This window comes from Psittacula echo, assembly GCF_963264785.1.
Source record: "Psittacula echo genome assembly, chromosome: 4".
Taxonomy (NCBI): domain Eukaryota; kingdom Metazoa; phylum Chordata; class Aves; order Psittaciformes; family Psittacidae; genus Psittacula; species Psittacula echo.
The window spans coordinates 18,946,044-18,973,343 of NC_137738.1; the positions used below are offsets into that span (position 1 = coordinate 18,946,044).

The window sequence follows — 27,300 nt, forward strand, 5'->3', positions numbered from 1 at the left end:
TTCTGCAGTCCTGCTTATAGGCTGCTGGGAACCTCCTGCAGATGTATTTTCACTGAGCACTAGACACTTTAGTTGGAAGGACTGCTTAAGGGTCATGTAATTTTCTGTGGGTAGTCTCACACAAGAGTATCCACTGTGCATGATTCAAAGTTTTACAGATAGGTGTCTCTGGATACCTCCTAACCAAGGCACATTCCTTTGCCTTCCTCATGCTCTCCTTTCTGCTTTCTCATACTCTGCTGTGTATTTTCTACTTATTTTCTTCCTCTTTCGCATTCTGCTCTAGTCTCCTTTCTCCTGTTTCAATTATGTCTGCATGAGAAATTTCACCTGGCTCCTCTCAGCCTCTTGGAGCGTGGACTCCAGTTGACATACCTATACATCCTCAAATCCTTAGTGTTAATGTAGGTGAAAATGGACAACTCTATTTTTTAGTGTTTTCTTTCTGTTGGGGGTTGTGTGTATGTCTCTGGAGAAGGCAGAAAAAAAGCTATCCCCACAAAAACAGTGTCTAAATGGTGAACCATAAAGCACTTTGCCAGGGTGCAAAACACATCGCTGTATCCTCTCACTGACTTGCTCTTCCCCTGAACCATTGAACTCTATTTCTAGCCCCATCTATTCCAAACACGCGTGTTGCCTTCCTTTTGCCTCGAAGTGTGAACATGGAGAAGCATGCACTTGTGCACGGGTGTAAGCAGCAGCTCCTAGGAAAGGCTTCATGAACGGGATGAGCTTCAACGCAGCTTCAGCCCAGATGGGGTTTTGAGTATCCTGTGGAAAATAACTAGCCAGTGTTTCTCCCTTGCTTCCAAACACGCACACAGGCATGCATAGTAGCATTTACTGAAAGCACAAAATGCATGAAGAAAGGGAGACTCAGTCCCTGCTGTGAAGGATCTGTAACTTACACTTGGGGAAATCTGGGGAATGGGGGAAACCAGCCAACAGCCCCCCTTTTTCTCCTCAGAGCTCTTGCTTGCCTCCCCCCTCTGCTTTGCCACCGCTCTCCTTTCATAGCGTTCCAGCGTCGAAAACGAGAAATTCCACTGAACCTGGCAGCACGAGGGAACGGAGGAACGTCAACCCTTCTCCCTTAAGGCAAAACACGGAGAGCGAAGCACAGCTCGGTACGCAGGGACCACCCGCTCAGGGGGAAGGCGCCGGGGTCGGGCTCACCTCACCGGCCGCCACACACGCTCCCCACTGCAGGGCGGGAACAGCGGAGGTCGCGACTCCGCGCCCCTCCCTTCAGGCGGACCCCCGCAGGCGAACGATGGTGGTGGCCGGACCCAACCGCCGCTCACTGCAGCCGTGGGGCGGGGCCAACCTTTGGCGGGTGCCGGAGCACCCCAGGGCGCCCCGCTGGCCTTTCCCCCGGCGGCAGCCTCGCATGCGCGGGCGGGTAGGGGGAGGAAGCGGGAGAGCACCAAATTCAAATTGGTGCTGAGGAGGGAGGGGAGAAGACCAGGGGGAGCGGAGGAGGGAGGAAAGAAAGAAGGGAGGAGGAGAGAGTGGGAGGGGAGTGTGGAAGACTAAGGGAACGCGGCAGAGGCTGGGAGAGGCAGCACGGCAGACGGCGAGGGAAGCCAGAGCTGTCAGGAGAAGTACAGGGCGGCTTCGGGCACCTACGGCCGCAGCGCGGGGCAGTCGCCCCAGCCCGCCCTCCCGCCGGCACCATGGTGGACAGGGGCCCCTTACTGACTTCGGCCATCATCTTCTACCTTTCCATCGGAGCGGCGATCTTCGAGGTGCTGGAGGAGCCGCACTGGCGCTCGGCTACCGACGACTACAAGCGGCAGAAGACGGAGCTGCTCAAGCAGTTCCCTTGCCTGGGCCAAGAGGGGCTGGACAAGATCCTGCAGGTACAACGGGCGCCGCCGGAGCCGGGCCCGGGGGATGCGGGGCGGCAGCAGCAGGTGCTGCCGGGCGCCTCGGAGCGGAAAATACTGCGCCTTGGGGCGGAGGGAGGGAAGCTGCGGGGTGCAGAGCCGGACGGCTTCCCGGGGGCACCCCACCGTAGCTGCGTCCCCACAAAGCTCGGTGCCTAAAAGCTGCCCCTCTAGCTGTAGCGCGGGGAAACCTCTCAATTATTCCTAACTACTTAATGATAGAGTGATTAAATGGGTCCGCGTTTCCTCCTCTTCCTCCGAGAAGTGGTGAAGGCGATCGGGGTTGATTTCAGTTTTTGCTGGCTGGTCCTGGGGCTGGAGGAGTGGGCTAACGCGCGCAGTGTGCTCCCGCAACGCCTCCGGTAGCCGTGAATGCAGCTCTTGTTTTAGCATATGGGGTGGTTTCTTGTGCCTCAGTGGGTCTTGTGTTATGAGGTGAAGCCAGGCGTCTTGATCCTGTTCTGTTTGGTCTGATGTCCTTCCCCTTCTCTTTTTTTACTTTATTTTCATATTAAATGCTGAAAACGTGCCTGGAGGTTGGGGGCGGATCCCGAGGTCAGTCGGGGTTATCGGCTTGTGTGGAGGGATGCTCACAACGCTTGTGCGGTTATTCTGATTTCAGGAGAATGACTTCCTTCCAAGCCATAAGGAGTTGATAATCGTCCTATCTTGCTCATCTGGCAGAATACTTCTTCAAAACTAATCATTAATCAATAGCGTGTATTAAATCATAGGGCAGTATAAACTTGGTTAGTGCATCCTTATGGATGTGGCATCCATCAAAATGTGGCGACAAGAAATGGTGAGCCATAAAAAACCAGTTTGCCCAGATATGTAGGGCTCCAGTGGTGAGAATGAGTCATTTGGGACTTTACTCCAGAAATGTTTGTATTGACTAGATCTTCTGGTCATTTTGGTTTGGATTTCTTTTAAATTATTATTTTGTATTTAAAGTCACTAAGTCTACTAAAATGCTAAGATACAGAAGACTGAGAAAATGGCTCATTAGTTGTATTGGTGTAACCAATACTGTGAAAGCTTAGAAGAGTTCTTAATCCTAAAAGTTTGTGGTTTAAATTCTCTTTCTTCATTTGATGGCTGCTTTCTGTGTGCTCCAGATAGCAGAGCTTTCTGGTGGCATTGTTCTTCCTGTTGCCATCTTAGTAACCTATTAAATGTGTTTTCATAGGATAGAGTAGAACGGCTAGATAGAAGCCTGAGATTATAAAGGGATGTTGGAAAATGAAACATGCTGGGTTTTTTGAGCATGATTTTCCTGGAGTCTTGCTGAAATCTTCTTGTAGGTTATATCCCAAACCTGTTCTCATATCCTTAAGACCCCTCTTTGGATTGGGATGTGTGTTAAGCCTGGCATGTTTAACTTGCTGCAGACAAAATGGAAATCTAGATTCTGGCTGAAATTAGGATGAAATTCATACTGGTATGAGAGGATCATTAGTTGTTTTGTTTTCCTGTGATCCTTATCACAATTAATCCTGAAGTGGCAGAAAGATTTTTCTGAAAACTTCACTTTCTGGTTTCTTCCAGACTTGTAGTTTTGTTCCTGTTTTTACTCAACTTCTATATGAGAAGTGGTTGAAAGAAAGGCGAGTGGCATTTCTTATAGAGGAGGATGGCAAGGTGAAATCTAGCCCAGCTGAAGCTAGCTGGGATGGGGGAAATCATGTAAGGACATCAGGATTTCATCCTGAGAGAACTATAAAGTATATCAGAAAAAGTCTTTGTAGTTGTCCATCCTCAACCAGTATCTATGCTGCTTCTGTCGGGTTCTGCTGAATCTTTAGCACATTGCTAACATATGTTCTCTTTTGGCAAGTCTCAATGATCCTGGTCTCATATTAAACCTCCAAATACATCCAGAATGTTGTCGATTTGAAAATGTGCATCCCCATCCCCACCTCTGTTTTGCTCCTGTGAACCTCTTTCTTTAGCCTCTTCCATGGACTACTCGAACTTATTCTTAAGATTTTTAATTATTTGACTCATTTCCCTGCTCTTGTCTCTTTAAATTTATTTATTTTTAAATTACGTTTAGTCTTCATCTTTGAGCTTTTTCTCTCAGTCTGCTTGCAATCCCCGCTGACCTTTTCAAGTGCCTTTTCAGAGCCACATTGACCTTTGCTATTACTTTACTGATACTCTCTTTAATATCCCTATTTAAAACACACTGGACAAAGATTTACAAATATCGCCAACTACAGAACTAAAATGGTTGTTGGTAGAATGCAAGGATGCTAAGAAATGTTGTGTTAGCAATAACAACTCTTTTTCCAGAAGCAGCCTGAAAGGTGGCAAGTACTGAGTTATTCAGAGACTGATCTCTCTTTTGCCATTGTTCTCCATCCAGGTTAGCTTGTCTGTTCATCTGAGCCTAATGTTAGCTGTAAGTGCAATGGGAACTCTGTATGGAATGGCTACAAAGATCTGTAGTGTCATCTTAACCACTGAAAAAGATAAGTAGGTTATCGGCACAGATTCTCAATTAATATGCAAAACTAGTACCTTTGTACCAAACAATTTATGAAGTGGGTTGTATTAGGTCAAATACTGTCTAGAGTTTGTATTCTGTAATAAAGTTTTCATAACACTTGACAGTAGAAATACACTCCAATAAATGTTTATCAAAACGTGTTTAGTATGCTTTCAGAAAACTCGCATGCTGAGCATGGTAGGATATGCTAAAAAGAAAGCCCTTTTCCCCAGTCCTGAGAAATGCCTAAAAATAAACTTGTTAAAAACAGCTTTTAGGTAGTCTCTTATGTGAAGAATCCATTTGCTTTTGATTATTTTAAATACCATATTAGTTATTACTAGTATAAGTAGTAGAGAAAGCACTTAAACTCCTCTTGCAGTAATGCTATGTAGACCCTGATTTTAAAGGTGACTTACTCTGGATAGTGCATAGGATGGCTGCTGCCTGCTCATGCTCTTCCAGATAAAGCTGATTTCTTAAATGAAAATGTGACTGAGATGCTTCACATGACCATTTATGCAGGCCTCCAAAGGCACTCAGCCACAATCATGTGTTGGCACAAGGAACTATGTAATCTCTCCTCACCAAGTACAATTACCTTGGAACAAAATATCTTATGACACTCGAATATCTACAAAAATAAGCATTTTTAATAGTAATGTAACTGCCATATATATTGGCATTGTATATTGTATTGGCACTTAAAAGTAGTGTAATATCTCTGTCTTGATAGAAGTCTATGGCTTGTCCTTGCCTCTTGCTGCTGTGGGACAAAGCCCTAGGACTCTTTAGGAAGAGGGGGAGAAGGCGAAGATCCACAGTGATGACACCTTTGCCAGGCCTGTTGTACGAATGAGGTTTGGAAAGTAAAGCAAATGTTAAGGCAGTTCAGTCATTTCACTCTTCTCCAGTTCCTTACTTTTACTCTTTATTACTCCATCCTGATTGTGAAACATCAGCTTAATGATAAAAGAGCTATTCATGCAGGGAGGAGTCCTCTTGACCTTCATGTTACTCTTCACATGAGCAAAGGTTAGCCAACACTGGGCCACATCTTATTTACTTGGAAATCCCTTTTACTGGCCCAACAGAGTCACCAAAAACTCAAATACTTCCTATTGATAAGCATCAAGAGTGATGAAAACAAAATGAAGAATCTGAAGATGAGTGAAAATGGCTACTTTAAAACAGAGCAATAAAATGAAAAGAGAAGCTGTTGGCTCCATTTAGGAGACACAGGCAAACATACTGGGTATGAGAACAAAAAATTGAGGTCTTTATTTGAAAAGCATACAAGACTTTAAACAGGCCTCAGAGAGAACTTTAGAAACCTAAATGTTTAGATTTAAAGCCCAGTGCTGTGAACAAACATTTAGAAGACTTTTAAGGAAAGCTTCTCCCAGGATATACATGGCACACACGACGTTTACGCTAAAGGAAGTAACAGTCAAGTGGCTTAATAGTAATTTTTCCCCTTTGTTTTTTTGCGTCAGGATGTCTTCTGTACTCACAAATATCAACAGGTGGATTTACAGGATTTTGGTTTGTGTTTGAAGATGCCGAAGTTTGCTTCTAGACTTGTTTGTTCTTGGAATGTGTCAGTTATATTGTGAAACTTTAAAAATATTCTCTGATTCTGAGCACTTTTTCCCCATATTGCTTTACTTACAAGCTGCTACTTCAAGGTTTGAATCTATGTGCAATACTCTTAAGAGAGTCTGCAAACTATAGTTTTCTTAAAAACCTGAGCTAGGTTTTAAATTATTTTTGTTAGTTCAACATTTAATAAATAAATTTTGGCTTTTGCTTATGCTTTGTAACATGATTTTTTTTTCCAGTGTAAAGTTAATATGAACAAATTTTTCATAATCTTTCCCTTTCCACATGTTCTTCAGGAGATTCTAAAGTACTAGGCTTTGTTTGTTTGGTCTTTAACTTCCTGATCCTTTCCATCTAGGGTATTCCTTTGTTGGAATGCCAGATGAGCTACCTCTTTCAGGACTAAGACTTTTGTATGGGCTTAATGCAGTAAAGCTGAGCAGCTATCAGATGTGGACAAGTGGCTGCCAATGGAAAATGACTGCAGAGTTGTTAACAACTACATCTACTACATCTTGTATAAATCTTTGAAGTGCAAATCAAGGCTTACGCCTGAGAAATAAGTATCGCTAAATTTGTCAAACATATATCTTTTATTATTCACCTACGAAGTTCAGAAGGGATGAACTGAGATGAAAAATGTAGGACCACTGTCCACAGTTCTCTGTGGCATCTCAGACTGTCTTACGAATATATTGCCACTGCAGCATTAGGAGAAGAAAACTGAGGACAGGCAGTACTATGTTATACTACAGCTTTTGCCTGTGTGCTTCTACATGCAGACTCAAATATAAGCAGGCATTCTTTTCTATGTGGGTTTTTTTTTGTTTGTTTGTTGTTTTTTGTTTGTTTGTTTTGTTTTGTTTTCCTGTTTAACCATTAAATTGTTTAAACTTTCTTGGAACATAGTTAAACAAAGCTGATAATGCATACAGTGCAACTCTCTCTGCTGATGGAGCAAGAGTAGTCGATCAGGAATTTTCCTGCAAAAGAAAGCCTATGGGCTTTTCCTTTTTCCTGCAATGTACTTAATCCTTGAGTGCCTGTAATATGTTGTCTTGTTACTTTAGGACAGAACATTTGTGTTACCTGACATGTTACCTTCTGCTACTAGGTGTGTTTTATGGCAAGCTCTGCTTTAGAGGCGATGGCATGCAGGAAGATTTGCAGGTTATCAACAGCTTGTTGTCCTGAAAGGTCTTGGAACTCCTGCTTTGATTCGTAATGTGTTTATGGTTATTGCAAGATATCTTCTATTGCTAGTGAAGGTACAGTGCAGTGATGACTTTGTGCAGATTTCCTTTTTAAAAAACAAATTGTTGTTTTGCTATTAATACTAATTAAACAAAATTTATTGTTTCGCTTTTCTCTGAATGCCGTTGACCTTCAGAGCAATCACACTTCATGCTGATACTCCAAGTAGATGTCAACATAGTAACATAGAAGCAGAAAGAAGTTGGATTGTAAGTGACATACAATAGTCTGATTAGCAGGAAGCATGTGGGAATACTTTTGTGCTTTGGTGCTGTAGACCTGCTGATCACAGTGCCTGTATTTGCAGGGATTTTATTTGACTCCTTATGATCCTATGGATTGAATGCCTATGAGCAAGTAATTAAATTTCTTCTAAAGTTTTGTTTAGTCCAAAATCAGTTCAGCTGATAAGCTCTAAGCCTCTCTGTAGTATGAAACAAAACATGGTAATGGGACAACTGGAAGAGTTGCACTCTTCATCTAAATTAAAACCCCACCTGAAGCTTTCCACGTTGCTATACATTCTCAAGAGAAGCATGCTTAGATGCAGATTGAGCCCTTAAATTGTGGTATGCAATAGACACTGCGGTTTCACTAGCTCTATTTATTGAAGGGATGGCTTAGGCTTGAAGGCATAACTTCATCTTCTTTTATTTTTTGTCCTCATTCTGGTTCAAGTTCCTCAACAGCACTGCTGGTTCTAGTTACTAGATCTTTTCTTTAAAACACCAAGTTCTTTAGCAGGGAACTACAGACTGGCAGTTTTTTGTGTCCACCCATGTTATTTTATTATGTCTTTATGATAGAGTTCTTAGATATTACTGTGTTAGTTATGTACTTACCAACATTTTAATTGTAGGCAGGAGAGATGCCTCCTAGTCATGCCTTGCCCTAGCACCTCTATTTACAGTCAAATCAGTAAGGAAGTTATAATATTTTTTTTTTTTCATTGTGTTGTGTCAACTCCAGTAGATCAAAGGCACCATTAGGTGCAAAGTAGCTTCTGGAATGTTTTACACTCATGCCTCGTACACTATTTTAAGAGAAAGAAACATGAATGATGAGAAGGAATTAGGAACTAATAATAGGTTGTATATGATAGACTCCGAATCTGAAATCAAGTTCCTTTTCTTCCAATAGGTGTATCTATAGTTTTTTGTGTGATGGACCTGTCTTGTTAACCCCTGTTTTGGGATCAATAGCTATAGATCAGCCCATCTGTAGGACTATATTTCTGCCTTAGTGAAAGGTAGACATGGATCGTGGTTGAGCAAACTGGCAAATACTAAATTGACCTTGTTGTTGTGTAAGTAGGTTCCAACTGCTGAGAAACAAAACCCAGACCTGTGTGTCTCTAAGGTTGCAACAGGTGCAAAAAAGTCCCAGTTGGACCTATCACAGGTCTCTGAACTCTGATTCTTCTTAACAACAAAGATGACAGTTATTTAACAATATTTCGGCTTTAAGTAATGAGATTGTCAGATAATGACAGTGAGTGGGTGATGGCTAATGGAACTTGAAGACAATTCTGTAAATGATTGTGAAGGTCCTGAGATAGAAAACATAGATACAGTAGAGTATTCTTGGTGGCTTGGCTAAAATACCAAATTCATCAGTGATGACTTCTGTATGTTACCTCCAAATGTTACCTGCATTTGTATAGCCTACGCAAGTGCTCATATTGCTGCTCTTTTTCACTCCCAGTCCACTGAAAGGAGCAGAAAAGCTCTGAAGTAAAGTTGCTTAAAAGTCATGTGTGATCTGTCGTAAGAGAAATAGCAGCTGTAAGTATTTTGATCTGGCCTATGAGGGAAATGAGGCTGATGAGCCTCTTCCAGGCACCAAAGAAGCAAGGGAGGTGTTTGGAGCCAAGCAGCTGTATAAAAAGAGAAGGGATCTAATCAAGCTCACTGATGGCACTGACTTCTCCCTTGGTTTTTCTTGCATATGTCTGACTGGAACCCTCAACCTACTGCATGCTCAGCTGTTACAGCTGCCGCTAACCAGCTTCACAGACTGTAATGCAGATGTATTGGAATCAAGCTAAATAGTTGAACTATGATAACTTGCCATTTGAGTTAGAATTTCCACCTTCAGCCTGTGGTGTGTACGTGATTGCAGAATGACAGGGCAGTTCTGTAATCAATGCTTGCCTTGTTGGCATGAGGGTTTTTGAAGGACACTGGAATTCGTGCTTAGAAAAATTACTCTGTCTTATAGCTATCAGTGCACTCTGAAAGCTTTTTACCTTTGTCACTAATAATTTGCCCTCTTAAAATAATACTTGCATTTTTCAGAGTTAAATTTTTGGGGGTTTTAGGGAAGAAGGCAAGAGAAGGCAGAGGAAGAATGAAAAACTTTGAAATTGCATCTGTTGTAGCTACTGGGTTTTCTGCTACCTTTATTGTGTCTCTACATGATTTGTTATAGTAATACCAGATTTTCAAGGCAGTATCATAGCTGGATTGTGACTGTAGGATAACTGCTTTTTATGAAGTGCTACATAGTCTCTGCAGGGTCCTAAAGCTGTCAACTTGATTAATGAAATGAGCATAGATGTCTTTATTGTATGTTTAGAAGCAGTAAAATATAGTTCACACTCTGAGAATGCCTTGGCTTTATTTTCATGTGTTTTAAGGATGCTCGCTCATCTCAGCTACAATTAGGACAGTAGGTTATTTGGACAAATGTCCCCACAGCTGGCAGCATGTTGTTTCCTAGTAGAGAAAGGCTTCAATAAAGTAGTTTCACAATAGGCATTGACTAGGTGCTTTCAGCTGAGATTTGTGCATCTTAAGAAAAGCTTCTCACTTCTTTGAGGTAACTGCAGCTTTTCTGTGGTTTTGGTGACTGAACTTCTTATATGGTGAGCAGCTTTTAATCTTGCGGGTTCTGTACTTAGCAATGTGCAAATGGTTCCTCTGTCTCAGCTTCTAAGAAGGTAATAGATGCCTGCTGAATGGTTAGAAATGTCAGTTGCAGGAAATCCAGGCTAGGAAGAAGAGTGTAACAAACAGAAGACAGCAGCTATAGCGTTCCTGCCATCTGATCCCTCTTCCCTTTAATACAATAGCAAGAAGATAACAGAGTGGTTTGGCTTTCATACATACTCAGGGGTGAGATGGTTAAGAACTGACAGAGCAGTTTTTTAATTACCTGCCACATGTCAATGCTGTAAATTACTCTTTGCCTTAACTTGACTTGTGCTAAATGTTTAGGAGTGGCCTGCAAATATATGTGAAACTTTATGAATCTGAAAGTGTGCACAGTTTGGTAATCTTAAAGTTGACAGGATTTTCAGTTTACTAAACTTGCTTTTTCAGTTATTCAAAACACTGTCTACAGGACATATGCAATGACTTGTTTGCTATCAGGTTTTGCTCAGGAACTAAATGTGATACAGGACTGAAAAGAAGAATTATTGAAGCAGTATCTGCTCTGCTTTTTGTCAAATTTATTGATTAGAAGCTCTCTTGGGAAGAAAGCCTCTTCTGTGTACTTTGTAATATGCCACAGAACATTATAAAATAGCAGAAGATCATATTCCAGTATAGCATGTTGTGTGTATTTAGTTTTTAATGTTATACAATCCCTGTAAAAATGGGAGTTGTGTGTATGCTGACACAACCGTGTTTAAGGAATAATCTAATGCATAGGCAGTTCTTACCAGCAAACCGATGCTATTGCCAATTTTAATCACTCACCCTGCAGAAGAAACAAGATAAACTAGGCAAATTATTCTGTTATTTGTTTGAAAATATTTGTCCACAGCAGCTTTCTCTCCTTCCCCAATCCTTCTCAGAGATCAGTCTTGAGCTAATCTAGTGTTGCAGGTATTTATAGTAACACAAAATAATTTGGTTCAGGTTAAGCCCTGGATAAAGCTAAATACATAGTAACAAAAAAATCTTGAAGCAAATGGTGTTTCTGTGTCAGATTTTTTCCCCTTGTTGCTCCTCTTAAACCAATCACCTTGCCGTTCATACAAAGCATCCTGTCCATGTTGACATTGGAAGCCTGCCTTGCCTTGCCTCGCCTCCTCCTCCTGCTGTCTGATGGACTAATACAGGGAGAGAGACTAGAATGAGGTTATGTAAAGTTTTTGGTTGATCCCACAAACTTTTTGTTTGTTTGGCTTAACAAAGTGAGTTAGTAAAGGTTCTACCCCAAAGTTCATAGCCAGCAATGTGACTCTGTCTTGCTCCTGTTCTGTAGTTCAAAAGTCTACTGATCCACCCAAGTCTGATCGCTTTCAGTTTTGTTTCATTAATTTGATGCTGTTTTACCAGCACCTGCTTGTTTTTTTTTTTTCCTTTTTTTTTTTCCCCCTCTCTTTTTGTCACTTGTGCTATCAGCTCACTTTGTCAGCAACTTCTAGTTTGTTTTCAGAGAAGCAATAAAATTTTGTATTGAAATTCAGGGGTGAAATACAAAAATGCTGATGAACCCAAAAGTTTATAACATTTTGGTCATAGCTACTAAGAAGCAAGCCCAAATAGTTCTTAGGCTGTTCTAGCAAAGTGACTTTTTGTATATTTCTTATTCTGAAGCTTGTTTTTATGCATGGTTATAAATGAGAGCATAATATGCTGCTTAATGCAATGTTACTGCTGCAATTCATTCACTGAGTTGAAAAGCCTCTTTAGGTCTCTGTAAGCAAAGTTTTCAAGCTTGGATTACCTGTGTTTTGACTTGTCCTAATGAACTATTCTTATACACTGAAAGTGTGAGGGTAGGGGGGAAGTTTAAAATGAAACTCAGCTTCCTCTTTTACTACTTGTGTGTTGTATCAAGGCGTTTCTGTCTAAATATTCCAATTTATACCCTTTTATGAGTGAGTGAAAATCTGCAGGTTAATTAGATTGCTGGATTGCTGCTTCTGGTGCTTGAGGCCTTGTTTAAATGGGGGGGTGGGGGGTGGGAATTGCAACACTTCAGAAGTATGGTCCAATCCCTCCCCATCTAGTTAATGAATCTCAGTAAACTGTTTTTGTTGACACTAGGATTGTTTTGCTTTAATTTAAATCTACTTAAATCAATTTCAACTAAACGGAAATACATTATTTTGGAAACTCACCGCTGAATGGGTTAGCATCTGCTTATGCAATTGGTACCAACTCTGTTGCAAGAGTCTCATGTAAACACTGCCTGGTTCTAACCCTGCCTAACATAGGTCACCAACTGGTGTGAGAGCTTGATTAAACTCTTGACTCTTCTGCTTCCACTTTCTTATCTCTAAAAGGGGGGCAACAGCATTTTCCAAAGCCCTTCTAAAGGGGAGTTGGCTACATTAGTCACCATGTATGTAGTCAGATAGGAAGGAAACCTAATCTGCTATTACAGATTATTCTAACGTCTTATTTTCAGCTGATGTAACAGAAAAGCTGTTGAAATACTTCCCCTGCTTCCAACCAAGGAAAAGTGTGTTACAAGCATATTGACTCAGAAGCCCTCAAAATTAAGCTGTATAAACGAAAGCTATGAAATAGTCTGATAGGTTGTATTTCAAAATGAGAAATAAAAACAGCCAAAGACAAGTTGGGACACTCAGCATCTGCTGAACAGCTGCAGTTCTCATGCAGCAGTAACCTTTAGTTAATTTGTCTTCAAAACATGTCTATGTGAAACTTGGGAAAGTGAAAAGGAAACAGTTCTATAATTGCATTAATCACAAGAGCAAGGGAATGCTGGTAAAGCACTGAATATGCTTTTCATCAAAATAGTTTATTAACTAGTTTATTAAACTGGAATTTAGTCCTGAAATTGATGGGGAGGGGGAATCTATATCAACTGTTAAATTCTGTAGTCACGATCTATTGTAAAGAAGTCAGCTGCCTCTTCCAAACTGCTAGTATTTACATCTGCCACACATAAGAGGAAAGGAGAAATAAAGTTAAGCACCATTAGTTCATTCAAGTATAGAATCTGCACATATCACAAATAGGTAAGCTTTAGCATATAATTCTGCAATGACAAAATAGTTCCAGTTAACTAATTTGCTGAATTATGAGTTTCACTTATTTAATTCTGCAGAAAGCCACAAAAAGGAAATAACCTTGTTGATCTCTTTCCGTTAATATCCCTGACATTGTTTGTCCTATGAATTATGACTTATAGGAAAATTAACTGCCCATGCTATACATCATGCATAAGCAAGTCTTAAACAGTGAATGCTGTAAAAATATTGACATGCCTCCAAGAGGTTAATATCCCTACAAATTATCACTTTTTTCCAGAGGAAACAGTAACACCTATTTGTACTGCAAAATGGAAGTGCAGCTCCATTCGTTTACTTTGTTTTTATCCCTGACGGTGTTAAGGCCAGGTTGGACAGAGCCTTGGGTGACATGGTTTAGTGTGAGGTGTCCCTGCCCATGGCAGGGGGTTGGAACTAGATGATCTTATGGTCCTTTCCAACCCTAACTATTCTATGATTCTTTTTTTTTTTTTTTTTATGGGCTCTTACCACCTAAGTCTCACTTGACTTCACAGTTCGTCCTAAAATAGAAACTATTCCAAAACTTGAGGGTTTATTGCAGAATTAATTCATTCTCTAATTACAATAGTTTACCTTTGGTCTTCTTTTTCACACATCTGGGCTGGGAAGTCAATTATAAAGCATGCTGTTAGCTAGCTGTTATGGGAAAGAGGATAGCAGCAGGACAGCAAGGGTTAGAAATGAGGAGAAACTTAATTCAGATGTAATGATTCAATTTGCAAAAAATACTGCACCTCAAAATTCACCATGTAGTACCTTATAACTGCTTGGTTTCTGATCGAACAGTGGCTTTAAATTCTTCAGTGCTTTCTCTCAAGGGCTCAATTGCTTGCTTGATTTAATTTCTAAGAATTAAAACTGCTGATGTGGCCACAAGAGAATTCATGATTACACACTTAAGATACAGAAATGTAATAAATATTTCCAAAGACCTGATCACAGATTTCTGTAAAGTCACGTGAGCAATGTTGGCTTGGCCTCAGCTTGCCTTGGTAAGGAAGAAGGGGCATGTGCTTAGGTCCAACCTTATTTGGGCTGAACATCCTTTTGTGTCCTTATTTTTGAATTTGCTGTGTGAAAACTGAAGCCTCAAACCTGGGACATTCATTTCAGTAGAGGTAGTTTGAGAAAGCAATGGGGAGTTCCCAGAAGGATGGAGGAAAACGGCAAAACACTGAATTTGTTGCAGACCGTGAAATCAATAAATCCAAAACCAACAGGTTTCCACAAACACACATGAACACAATGTGAAGACTTAAGTGTCTTTGATCAGAAGATTTCTCAAACTGCCCATTTTTTTAAATGCTTTTTTGTAAAATAGAGGTTTATGATGGATAACTGCAAGGATAAATGTAAGACTTGCCTTGCTTTTTACAAAACAAAAGAACAAAGACCTGCCCTTCTTCACTCCCTTGCCCCCCCCAGTTGTGTAGTATTTCTGATGCAGTCCTTGATTAGCATTCTGTTTCTGTTATCAGCTGGAATATTTTCATGCAAAATTTGCTTAATCTGAAGAGGATAGCTCTTTTGTGATGTTTGTAGCTGTAGCCATCTATAAACCTTTAGTAGAATAGCTTGTTGCGCAAGTAATGAGTGCACATAATCATTACAAAATCACTAATCCCAATTTGTACTTCTGTTAAACATGGCCTTAAGATGAGATTCCCAAAATCAGTTAGGGCATTGCGTCCACTTTGTAGAACCACTAGTGTACTCAGTAAAGGAAATGACATGTATTTTATGATGCTTGAGCCTTTTTTTAAAGGCATTTAAAACTCTTGTTAAGGGTCCTTCAGGAAAAAAAATATAAATCAAGCTGGTGCTGCTATAGTTTTGATGTTCTATTTATCAGTACAGTTGTGTCTTTCCAAGTAATTTGTTTTACTCTCTAGCATTTATCTTTCACCTACTCTGCATTGTGCCAATTGTTGAGGAAGAGCTGCAAGCCTTTGAATGGTGCCAGAAAAGGTGAAATTGTTTACTCTCTCACAGCTTCTGTCTGAAGAACTTCATCTTACTAAGAACTCATCTTACTAAGAGGATTTCACTGTAGGACAATAATATGCTCCCCAGTGCATTATAATTTTAATACGGATTTCGGATCAAAAGATCTTACCTGTAATACCATGTTCTAGAAATATTTATATTACACTGGACCAATCAATGTTTAGCTGGATCTTGGTTTAGACAGGGAAGTTCCTCTATGCTACCATACTGAATGCTTTGATTAAAAACTATTGCATAGGTAGAGAACTTGTTTATATTACAGCTCAATTTAATCATGTTTGTGGTCTTGTGTTGTAGTTTCTGATATAGTGCAGAAAAAAGCAATCACTGGTTTTATTTTTGCAGTACAAGTTACTTTGACTGACCCATAAGGGCTGTCTTATTTTTCTAGCCCGTGTCTGCCTCTGCTCCCATTTCTTGAAGTGAGATGACCAGAATTGTAGAAATAGTGCTGGCTAAGTTTCACCAGTGCTTTGCAGAAATGACAGCAAGACATCAGGAAAGACATTTCTAGCATCTAGCTGTTCCTTCAAGTTCTTCCCCTTCTGTTTTTATTGATGTGCTTCTGTTGTTGAGTTGCCGAAACTGTACAACTGGAGTGATGAGATGTAATGAAAAAAAACAAATGTATTCCCCTTGCAGTTACTGCTGTTATGATAGCAGTTTTATGTCATTAAATGGAAAAGGAGGGGCAGAATAGATGGCAGTGGGTGACTAAGACATCTTAAAGCTGACTTTAAAAAATACCCAATTCTTGAAACGTATTTCTTCATTAAGATATGTTTCCTTGAAACTAAAGCAGTAATGATTTAGTGTACAATTGGCCAGGACTGTTTACAGGCCTCTCAAATCAGCTGAGCAATAAATGCTTGAAAAAGGTGTTTTTATGTCGAAATCATGTCAAGATCTGTAATATGACTAGATTTACAGGGTGCCCAAGTGGGTAATATGAATGAAAGGTCTACTGCCATCTTTGCTCTGAATGCCAGCAAATGACTTCAAAAGATATGGCCATTGTGTCAACTGATTGCTCTGTCATTACTTTTTCTTTAAGCTTACAGCACTTCTGGGGCTTATCACAACCCATGTGCTATAGAACTTTATCTTCTCTAAATAAAAATTGATGCCAAAACCTATATTACTTTCAAGGGCAATGAGGTCCAATTTCAAGATATAGAAGTTCTGGAACTCTCCTCTGAACTTCAGGCTAATTGAAGGAGAAAGTCAGTTCATAGTATGGGCTGAAGGAGGAAATTCCAGAAACTAGATACAATTTAAGCTGAATTTTGTTAGTCTGCTCTCTCTTGTGGAAGGATATAATTGAACTAAGTCAGATGATTTTACAGTTTTCTTCTACGGGCAGGCATTTTCTGTTGTAAAATCAACACTCTTTCCTGGAATGACTGCTTTTCCATTAATTTTCTGATACTGTGGAAGCTGGGAGTGTTGAGTGGTACATTTGTTCCCCACCCACTTGTTTGTCCCACTGGAGATAATTCTTTGGTCATGTCAGTGGTGATTGTTTCCCAGGTTATTTTCCATTAAGTTTAAAACTCTCAGCCCTTGTTCTCCATGTCAAGGGATAACCCCTCCCCCAACAACAATAACAAAAAACCCCAACAACCAAACCACAAACAAAAAGCCCCAAACCTAAACACTCCCCTTTCCCCCCCAGCCAAAACCCCACCAAAATCAATACATAGAGAGTGCATTTGCGTCTCGGGAAACATCACATCCTCTTAATTAGGTTTATTACTCAGCTGTAATTTTCCATGCAAAATTAAAAGATATCAATACATTTTGTGAAGCTTGTTGGGAATGAAGAGCTGATGGTGCTAGTTGCCAGTGCTGACTGAGCAGGTAATCTTCTTACAGTATGTTACAACAATACTAAGACTGTTTCTCCAAGTAGAAGCAACCCTGAAGACTTGCTGCAGCTAGAGTAGAATTCATTGCAGCGATCAGCATTTGCATCTATATGAACTACTAAAATGGCCAGCAGATTAATGTCTGGTTTAAATTGGGAGTGGGAGGGCAGGGGGAGGAAGAAGAGAAGAATATTCAATACATCTAATTCTGGCACTGTAGAACTGCCCAAGATATTTATCCTTACTTCTTCTGAATCCTGTTTCATCCTGCTCATGCTTTGTCTAATTTCGATCAGCTTTCTAAGCAGGGAATAGCTGGCACAATTATTTACCTTCTGTATTTCCAAACAATAATGTGGAATTAATTTGGCTGTAGACTCATAAATTGTTTCCACTGGACTGTGTCCTGAGGCCTCCTGACTCATAAATATTAGTCACAATTAAATTTTTATGAGTCTTTCAGATTCAAGCAAGTACAAAGATGATTCTTTACATCTCTAAATTCATGATTTATTGCACGGCCTTCAGATAAAAAGCTAAATCCAGGCTAGAGCATATATCTTCTGATTTTGCATGTAAAAATCTTTCTCTCCTTTCTTGTCTTTGACTGATTAGAGCTATTCTGGTTAATAAAATGAGATTGTGATTGAAGAACATGATTTGTCCTGCCCAGTATGGGTTTATTAACAGATGCCTTTCTAAAGGATCATTTAGTCTGGTTAAACTATAATCGAAAGACAAGAAAGCAAATGAACACTGAAGACTGGAATAACAAGCCTTCCTATTTGTGACAAATGTGCATTCTCTAAGCTCATTCTTTTTGCCAACTAGGAAGCATGTATAGTAAGAGAATACAGTGGCAAGAAAAGATGTTTGTGCCTCTAGTACTGTCTTTAGCAAGTGCATTTGAAAAACTTTGCTCACAATGTTTTTTGAAAGTCCTGGAGTCTGTATGCAGTAGTACACCAATCCATAGCAAGGATGCTCTTGTTTAAATCTTTATGTATACTAGTTATTCTGGGATGGGATCATGTGAATGTTAAAAAGAACAGCTAACTTGATGTAACTTCAGGTGCCAATAGGAATTCATTGGCTTTCTTTTTTTTGCGGAGATATCTTGGAGCTTACTGTTGAGCAGTTCTAGTTTGTTTTGAGATATTTGTGTTATTCCTCAGTTCTGAGCACCTAAATAAACCTCAGATGAAGCTTCCTTTGAATTGTGCTAAATAGCAAATATTTTCCAGTGTCAAAGTATGTGTGTAAGGTTAAGATGTTGAATGAAAAAATGAAAAAGTCATTTTCTTTGAAGGACACACAAAAGGTTTTTTCACAGCACAGAGTGGTGTATTTAGTCAAGGGTCTTCCCTCTGCAGAAGACCACTTCTCTGTTTCTCTGTGTTTGATAGTATTTTGTATGTCTAACTGTGTTTAGTGCTGTAATCTTCAGGTGTTCTTACTAGACAGCTTCTTTTGCTTTCCTGGCTGATCAGTAAATTAAAGGAATCAACAGCTCTAATCCTTGGCTTTCTTCATAGCATGTACTTGATTACTTTAATTGGAATCTGGTTTCAAAGTCCAGTACAAGATGATGTATCCCAGTCTGCTTTCTCCATCTAATAAAACTAGCAAGGCTGCTAAATAAATAAAGAAATCTATTTTAAAAAATGCTAAGAACACTGAAATCTAGCAATGGGAATGTCCCCCAAAAAAATAATAAAATAAAAATACTTAAAGAAACAATAAAGAATTGTGACAAAATGGTCTAATTAAGAAATCAACACCACGATGCATGTAAAAAGGCCTTTGGATGTGCTGTATTTAAAATTAATAGAACCAAATGATGTCTGGTTTGTTGCATAGTTTTGCTACATAACTGGACAAAGTGAAAACCAGGCATGTATTTACGTGCATTCTTTAAATATCATGCTTTGATGTAGGAACAGCCCTGTATGAATTGGCATGTGCTGGAGGCTCTATTAGGTAAGAAAAGGCTCTATTAGGTAAACTTCAATGGAGGTCCAAGTTGCTGACAGACCAAAGTTAAGCATAATGAATGGAAAGCAGTAGAGTATTTTGGTTCTGTAATTCATTTATGCATTGAGAAGTGCTGTTGCATGAATAGAATGAAACACTGAGAAGTTGCCTGGGTGAATGAAGAATCAACAATATTAGCTAAACTTCCTCTGTAGAGCAAGCTCAATCTTGTTTTATAACCCTTTGGATAAAATGTGATATTGGCAGTGCATTTGACCTGTACATGGTGCCTTTCTTTTTTGTACACTAAGATACTGGTGAATCATTTAAAGTCACTTTTTGCAAATTTAAGTAACTTTATTCTGTTAGAAAAAAAAAAAAACAAACCAAAACACTGATATGTTGAAGCAATTAAAAAGAAGAGTTGACTATAACTTAAAGAATTCTCTTCTCTTTGAAGTCTGGAAAACTGACAAGATAACATTCTATCTGCTGGATCAGTAGGAGTATAAAAATACCATCTCATTCTGCATTAAATCTTGTTATTACTGGGAAAAAAAACCCCAAACTCCAATGGATTATGTAAATCCAATTTTGCCAGGACTCTTTTTTCCCAAGTGGGAATTTTTAGAAGTTTGCCCTTTGGTAGCAATTGTATTTTAAGACTAAATTGTTGACTGAAAAGTGCAAAATACGGGGGTTTTTTGCAATAACACATTGCGTTTATGAAATGGTTGATTGTGACAGCAAGGGGAAAAATTGTCCCCTGCTATTTGTAGTTGATCTATGTAGGAATGTAAACACTGGGGCTAACACTTGCTTTCCAGGCTTTTATTTTGATTTTTGTCCTAGTTCAACTGATAGATATGGGGGAAGGAATCCTGCATATCTGGATTGATCTCTCTTGATTTTTGGGTAATATTCATGTATGCTTTGGTTAGGTTTATTATTTATATCTGTCAACACCAAGCATGAAGCTTGTGGGTTTTATTCTTTTAGAAGTGAAAGTTAATATTATTCCCTCAATGACTACTTTGTATTTTTTGCCTCAATTTCAACTTTGGTCTTGTGGTAGTTGGCTATTGGCCATAACCTCTTTGTGCTATTAGAAACAAGCTCTTTCTGCCTCAGACTTTACAATTGTTAAAATAGACTGGAATTTCTGGGATTAGTGAGTGTCTTGGAGAACCTAGCAACACTTAGTGTAGGTTAGCTGGGAAGAAATGCTATGCACAGCAGTTATATTAACTGCAGATTCACTCCTATATACTCAGCTGATCCAGAATCAGACTTGTGTAGTTAGCCTCTTTAATAAATATGGAATTTATGAAATCCCACCATCCTTCTCTAATGCAGGTGCTGCTGACTCACATCCTGCACCTCTTGCCCCAACCACCTTCCAACTCAACTCTCTGCATAGGTCAGTAAAGGACAGAAAAACTTCCACAGGTTAGCAAGACACAAGGGTGTTGCCTGTTAGACTGAGACAATGTGGTTCACTTGTCTTATTTTTCTTTCTACAAAAAAGGTCGCAAACCATTCCCATAGAAGTGAAGTAGGAAATCCAGGGCTCAGCTAAAAGATTTCTTTTTACATCTGGCATAGTTCTTGTCCTGACAAACATGAAATTCATATTGTGAACACAGATAATGATGAGGGAAATGAAAGGTCAGCTATCCTCTGTCCTGCTGTTTAGCATAGTCCTGCAGAGACTGTCAAATGGCTAAGGCAGCCTGAAAGGCTTGTTCACTTGGCCCTACGTGATGGCCCTGTTCGTATGCCAGTGTATTTCACTCGGCTCAAACTCTTGAGTCCAAGTGAGCAATCAGGATAAGCCTGTCATTACACTAGAGGTGGGGGTGAAAAGAAAGGAGTCAGGTACTACAAGTGTATGCTTTTCAGGTGACTTTGAGCTGCTCTGGAGGAGTGGATAGTTACCAACATCCCTTCCCTGGCAAGATATTGAGCTAATGACATATCAAATGTGCCAGGCGCCAAGTGGCTAAGTGGCTGTCAGAAATATCCGTGACCAAGTAGAGTGCTGCTGTTTTGTATTCCAGGCTGTGTTTTCTTGTATTCTGATCCTCAAAGGATTCCTTCCCCCCCCAGCCCCCCGCCATAGAAGTGGTGAACTTCAATTTCTCTGTGCACAGACATGTGTATAGCAGCCCTCCTAAGGATGGCTTTGGTTTTTCAGCTGTCTTGATGAAATCATTTAACCTAATGTATTCTCCTCTTTTTGCAGCACTGCCACGTTGTGCCTCTGGCTACCAAAGTGAGCATTGTGGCACGGCAAGATTTTCTTAGCAGCTGTTTTTGGAAGTGAAGACTGAGAACAGAAGTGAAATATTTCAGTCTCAAAAACATATAGGTTAATATGAAGGTTTTGGAGAACTCAGACAGAAAAAATTAATAAATTATTATGTGTATATACCTCATATATCTAGACATGAAAAGTAAGGGGAGAGGAGGGAGTTTCTACTCGTTGGTAAAACTATTAGTTGCATAGTTGGCTTCTGTTTCCTTTTTCTTACCCAAATCCTAAGCTGCCAAGATTTTCTAGTGAGGAAAATATTTTCTCTGATGGGCAGTATCCTCTCTTCAGTCAGACACAACGGGGGTGCAGAGGGAAGGCAGTTGGCTTTAAATTTATCTTTTTTTTCATGTTTTCTAAGCAGTAGATCATGGCATTTTTTATTATATTAAATATATATTTGTTGCTTAACAGCTAGACACACAATTTTACTCAAGAGATGAGTTATAACAACTGTCAGCCAGGATTAATATATTCCTATTTTGACTGTGAATCTGCTACTTTTGACCTAGCTATAAAGTATTTACAAATTCAGACTGTAAGAGAGCTTCTGCTGCTTTTAACATACAAGCAGACGTCAAAGTGCAATATGCCGACAGGGCAGGAAATTTCTGGCCGTGGCCACTGGGTTGCCTGATTGTTCTGTCAATCTAATTGTGACCACCCACAGACTTTTTCCTTCAAAAGCAGTACTGAGAGTTCTCTTTATTTATATGTCATCCTAAAACAATATTATGTAGGTCAGCAGAACTTTGTAATGCATATCTGGCCTGGGAGTCTTAACTCAATTTTTTATTACTGGAAAGACAAACATTAACAATTAAATATGTTTTGGTTGCATTTAAAAATCTGATTATTATGAACAGCTGAGTGTTACTGTAACTTTATAACTGGGGCCAGAAAACCCAGTTAACTGCAAAAGACAGGACAAGTAGGAGGGTGTGTAGTTTGTATGTCATGGATTTTTTTTTAATTATTATTTTTAAAGTAACTTAGGAGCTACTTGAAATCTTCTCATGATTTTAAAATGCATGAAAAAATGCCCATGCAGCTTCTTATACCACTTAACCTATTTGTTTTGCTCTGCTGCTGCTGGCTTTGTTTAAAATCTGCCTTAAATTATAAATTTAAACCTTATTATCCTGTACAACCTATTACGATTGGTTAAGTTGCCAGTGTTGTATGTACCCATGATTAGATAACTACTGCACAGTTTTCCATTTTCTTCAAATTATATTAAAAATTCTGGATGCCAATGTGAAAAGAAATTGCTGTGGGAGCTTTATTCCTTGTAAGAAGGTCTCTGAAGTACTTGATAGATTTGTAATTCTCAGTGTTTCTTCTGTGCATTGGATCTTTACATTTTCAATAAAAGAACTTGAGAAAGAAGCAAAATTAGTCTATGTTCCTTCAGATTCAGAAGCAGGGACAAAGCCAAGGAGTCCTGAAAGGATACATCAGTTATTGCTTTGGGATGCAGCAGCCAGCTGTGATTGTCCTTTATGTATCTGGTGATTATCCTGAGAGTAGAATGAAAGCCAGTGGTTCTGATTTCAGGCTTAATAAATAGTTCAATTACATCTCCTTTCTTATGGAGAAGCACTTAGTGTTTGTGAAACAGTGTTGCTCATACCACTGGGAGAAGCTTAAAACTGCCATTAGACTTAGGTGTCAGATCTCCAGGGAGTGCTTCGAATAACATGGGAAGCTTTAGCCTCTTCCAAAGAGATCTGACACTGAGCAATATCTGACTCTTCTTGTGTGCAATAGGGTGCCTGTGGGGCAGGAATTGTTGCTGTAGTTTATATAGCCTCCTTATTGTCTCATGTCTTTAGTCTGGTTTATCTATTTGGCCGTAAGTACCTCAGAAGTCAGTTTTCTTTTCTATTGCTCATTGTTATCAGACCCTGCTAACCCTTATTAATGTGTCTAGGATTTCATGCCACATATGGAATTATTCCTGCTTAATATGCAAAACCTGTGTCACAACTTTCTTGCGATCCTTAACTCTAAAAATAAAATTACTGTGTATGAATTGATGTACCAGCGCATGCTGGAAAGCAGCTTTGCAGAAAATGACCTGGGTCCTTCTGGTATCAAGTTGAACATAAGCCAACAATGTGCCCTTGCAGCAAAGGCGGCTAAAGGTATCCTGGGCTGCATTAGGCAAAGCATTGCTAGCCCATCAAGAGAGACAATCCTTCTCCTCTGCTCTGTACTGGTGAAGTCACACCTGGAGTACTGTGTCCAGTTCTGCACTCCCCAATACCAGAGAGACATGGAACATGCTGGAGAGAGTCCACCAAAGAGTCACTAAGATGATCAAGGGACCGGAGGGTGCACCAGTCCTCCTATGAGGAATGGCTGAGAAATCTGGGTCTGTTTAGCCTGGAGAAGAAAAGGCTCAGGAAGATCTCATCAATCTGTATAAATGTATATAAATACATTTAATATACATATAAACATATATAAAGAGAGAGTGTAAAATAGTTTTCTTCTTTTCCTAAAGAGAGCCTTGTGCATTTGTTCATGCTTACAGAGGCTGTCCTATTTTTCCTCTTTCTGATGGGCAGGGAGCCAAACTAAAATGGTATATTGAACATACCTAGTTATGATATGCTTGGAGGCATATGACTGCCTAGAGGCAGTCTCCAATGTGCTTGTTCTTAGTTTTGTATCCTTGCATTACTTCTAAGGGGCTAAATGTCATTCTATTGGCAACCATTTTACCGTGCAGTGGTACTGGTCAAATTTCAAACCTAACCATCCTTCCTGCTAGAACCAAGACAAGGACAGCTGAAATGGGTCTGCCAACAATTGCAAGCTTTTCGGCCACCATAGAGGTGGCATAAATGAATTAATATGTGGTTTCCCAGTTTGGGAAGACCTTGCTGCTATTCTGGCCTTGCCTCCACCAGAAAATGGAGAAGTAGAATAAAGAGCTGTAGAAATATACACATAATACCTCTATGAGTCAAGGCTTCCCCTTGCTATTTTCAAATTTGTTTTGAGAACTTTTGAGCCCTGTTTTTACTTACTTATAGGGAGGCATGCAAGTGGCATGTGCCCTAAGCACCTGAGAGAACCTCCTCTCCTTTAACCAAGAACAACTAGTTCTTGTGATAGCTCATAAACCTTGAATGAACCTGCTCATCAGAGGGTTAATAAAGATGTCCCCAAGACCAGAAAATACAAGGCTTTATTGGAGCAGTGCTGGGGCTTGCCTGTGGGGAAGCACCTGAAAATGGAGCAAATTGCTTGATTATGATTACTTACTTATAGGGAGGCATGCAAGTCCAGAGGGGGGCCACGAGGATGATCAGGGGACTGGAGCACCTCCCATATGGAGACAGGCTGAGAAAGTTGGGGCTGTTCAGCCTGGAGAAGAGAAGGCTGCGTGGAGACCTCATAGCAGCCTTCCAGTATCTGAAGGGGGCCTACAAGGATGCTGGGGAGGGACTCTTCATCAGGGACTGTAGTGACAGGACAAGGGGTAACGGGTTCAAACTTAAACAGGGGAAGTTTAGATTGGAAATAAGGAAGAAATTCTTTACTGTGAGGGTGGTGAGGCACTGGAATGGGTTGCCCAGGGAAGCTGTGAATGCTTCATCCTTGGCAGTGTTCAAGGCCAGGTTGGATGAGGCCTTGGGTGACATGGTTTAGTGTGGGGTGTCCCTGCCCATGGCAGGGGGGTTGGAACTAGATGATCTTAAGGTCCTTTCCAACCCTAACTATTCTATGATTCTATGATCAAATGGGATACTTCTTTTAGTGTCATAAGAAGATGCATTAGTTTTATGTGTGTGTCTTAAATCTCCCTCTGCGATTGCAAGTCTGTTTACTTTCAGGAATAGCTTCAGGGACTCTAGATCTTCTTTACCTTTTTCCTTTGCCAAAGTGATGTTGCCAAAGTGCCAATTCTTCCTGGAGTGATGGGGAGTGAGGGAGAAGAGGGGGCTTGATCCCTGTGAGGCAAAAGTTGCCTGAAAATAAAGTCCTGCTTTATCAGTACAAACTGTCATGAGGTGAGGGGCTAAGGCGATGCATAAATTCCTAGTTAACTGTTTTCAGCTTTTGAATATGGACATACTTGAAAAGGTATTTTCTAAATGACATACATCAGGATACTAAGAACATTTGCACCATAAATTCTCTTCTTCCTCTCCTTCCATGCCCCTATTTTCTCAACCAAAGGTGATTTAGAGGATGATCAGGGGACTGGAGTACCTCCCATATGAAAATAGGCTGAGAAAGTTGGGCTGTTCAGCCTGGAGAAGAGAAGGCTGCGTGGAAACCTCATAGCAGCCTTTCAGTATCTGAAGGGGGGCTATAGGGATGCTGGGGATGGACTATTCATTAGTGATAGGGCAAAGGGTAATGGGTTAAAATTTAAACAGGGGAAGTTTAGGTTGGCCATAAAGAGGAAGTTCTTGACTGTTAGGCTGGTGAGGCGCTGGAATGGGTTGCCCAAAGAAGTTGTGAATGCTCCATCCCTGATGGTGTTCAAGGCCAGGTTGGACAGAGCCCAATCTCAATCTCAATCCAATCTCAGTCCAATCTCAATCCAATCTCAGTTGGATGAGGCCTTAGGTGACATGGTTTAGTGTGAGGTGTCCCTGCCCATGGCAGGGGGTTGGAACTAGATGATCTTACGGTCCTTTCCAACCCTAACTATTCTATGATTCTAACTTTTCTGTAGTTTAAAAATCCAGCACAGGCAACTTGAGGCAGTCTGTATCCTAGCATATGAAAATAAAGGCTTATCTGACATTGCCTATCCAGGAAAATAAAAAACACTAAAATTTACTATTCACTTGTATAGTGTCCACTCACATTGTTTGAAGCCAAAATATTTAATTATTTCAGTATAGGCAAAAGTTATGCTGCTTGGAAAGCAAATACATATTTCCCACGGCACCAAAGCTATCTAAAGCATGTTTTGTGACCATTTTTATTCCTGCAACTGGTATGCATACAGTTCATTCAGGCTTACTGCAGTCATAAAGTAACTTAAACTACTAGACTGCAGATCACAGGTGTTTGTGTGCTAATAGCAGATAGCTGTGTGTAAATAGGGATAGGAAGAGGGTGGCAGCTTTGGCTGGAGAGTATGTGATTCTCTATATGAAGTGTTTTTATAACACAGATATGTGGCTGTCTCTTGCCCCAGAATGTTAACTGCCTAGGTGTGCAGAACAGCTGTGTGCTGCTCAGTCAAGCAGCTTCTTCCCCTTGGGTCTGTGCCTCCTTCATGCCTCCAGACCTTAAACACTGGTGGATTTTAATGTAAGTGCACATACTGGGAAGTAGTGCTCAGTAGCTCAGACTGAAGGTGGAGTATTGCAATGAAATAATGGCCCAATGATAATGGAAACGGATGCTTCAGTGCCTCTCTTATGAGATCAGTTGCTTTGTGAGGAAGAAATAATAAAAAAATATCCAACTGTGTTTTCCATGCAATCATGGAAAATGACTGGAGAACTGGTGTTTGATACAATATTTAACACAGTATTGCATTAAATTCTGGTCAGCAGCAGAAGTCAAGGCATCTTTTCAGGGATAATAAATCACAGATTGTATCTGTCAGGTACTTTGAGTGTCCTTTGGGTCTTCTAGGAAGTTCATCTGCAGACCCTAGCAAAAACGGATGAAGTTACTTCGATTGGTCTCTACTTAGATGAACTCTTGTGATCCATTGTACCTGCCTGAAATATTTTTTTGATGGCACTGTTTATTTACTTGCCTGCTCTCAACCTGCCCATTGTAGGGCTACTTCTCATTTCAGCAGCTACTTTCTTAGGACAAATGACTGCCTTGGTGAGTACTCTATCCTTTTCTATCCAGAGCCTGTAGGCTATGGAAAGATACTGCGTGAAGTTTACCATGAGAAAAATCTAGCT

The 27,300-nt window shown here is 40.1% G+C and overlaps 1 protein-coding gene across 1 annotated transcript in view; it reads left to right on the forward strand.

Moving 5' to 3' along the window:
• Positions 1-1,658: 1,658 nt before the first annotated feature.
• KCNK5 (potassium two pore domain channel subfamily K member 5) overlaps positions 1,659-27,300 on the forward strand; it is a 31,884-nt gene continuing 6,242 nt past the window's right edge. The window contains exon 1 of the mRNA XM_080616627.1: positions 1,659-1,865. Coding sequence (XP_080472753.1) covers positions 1,680-1,865 — 186 coding nt within the window. The 5' untranslated portion in view covers positions 1,659-1,679. The remainder of the gene's footprint in view (positions 1,866-27,300) is intronic.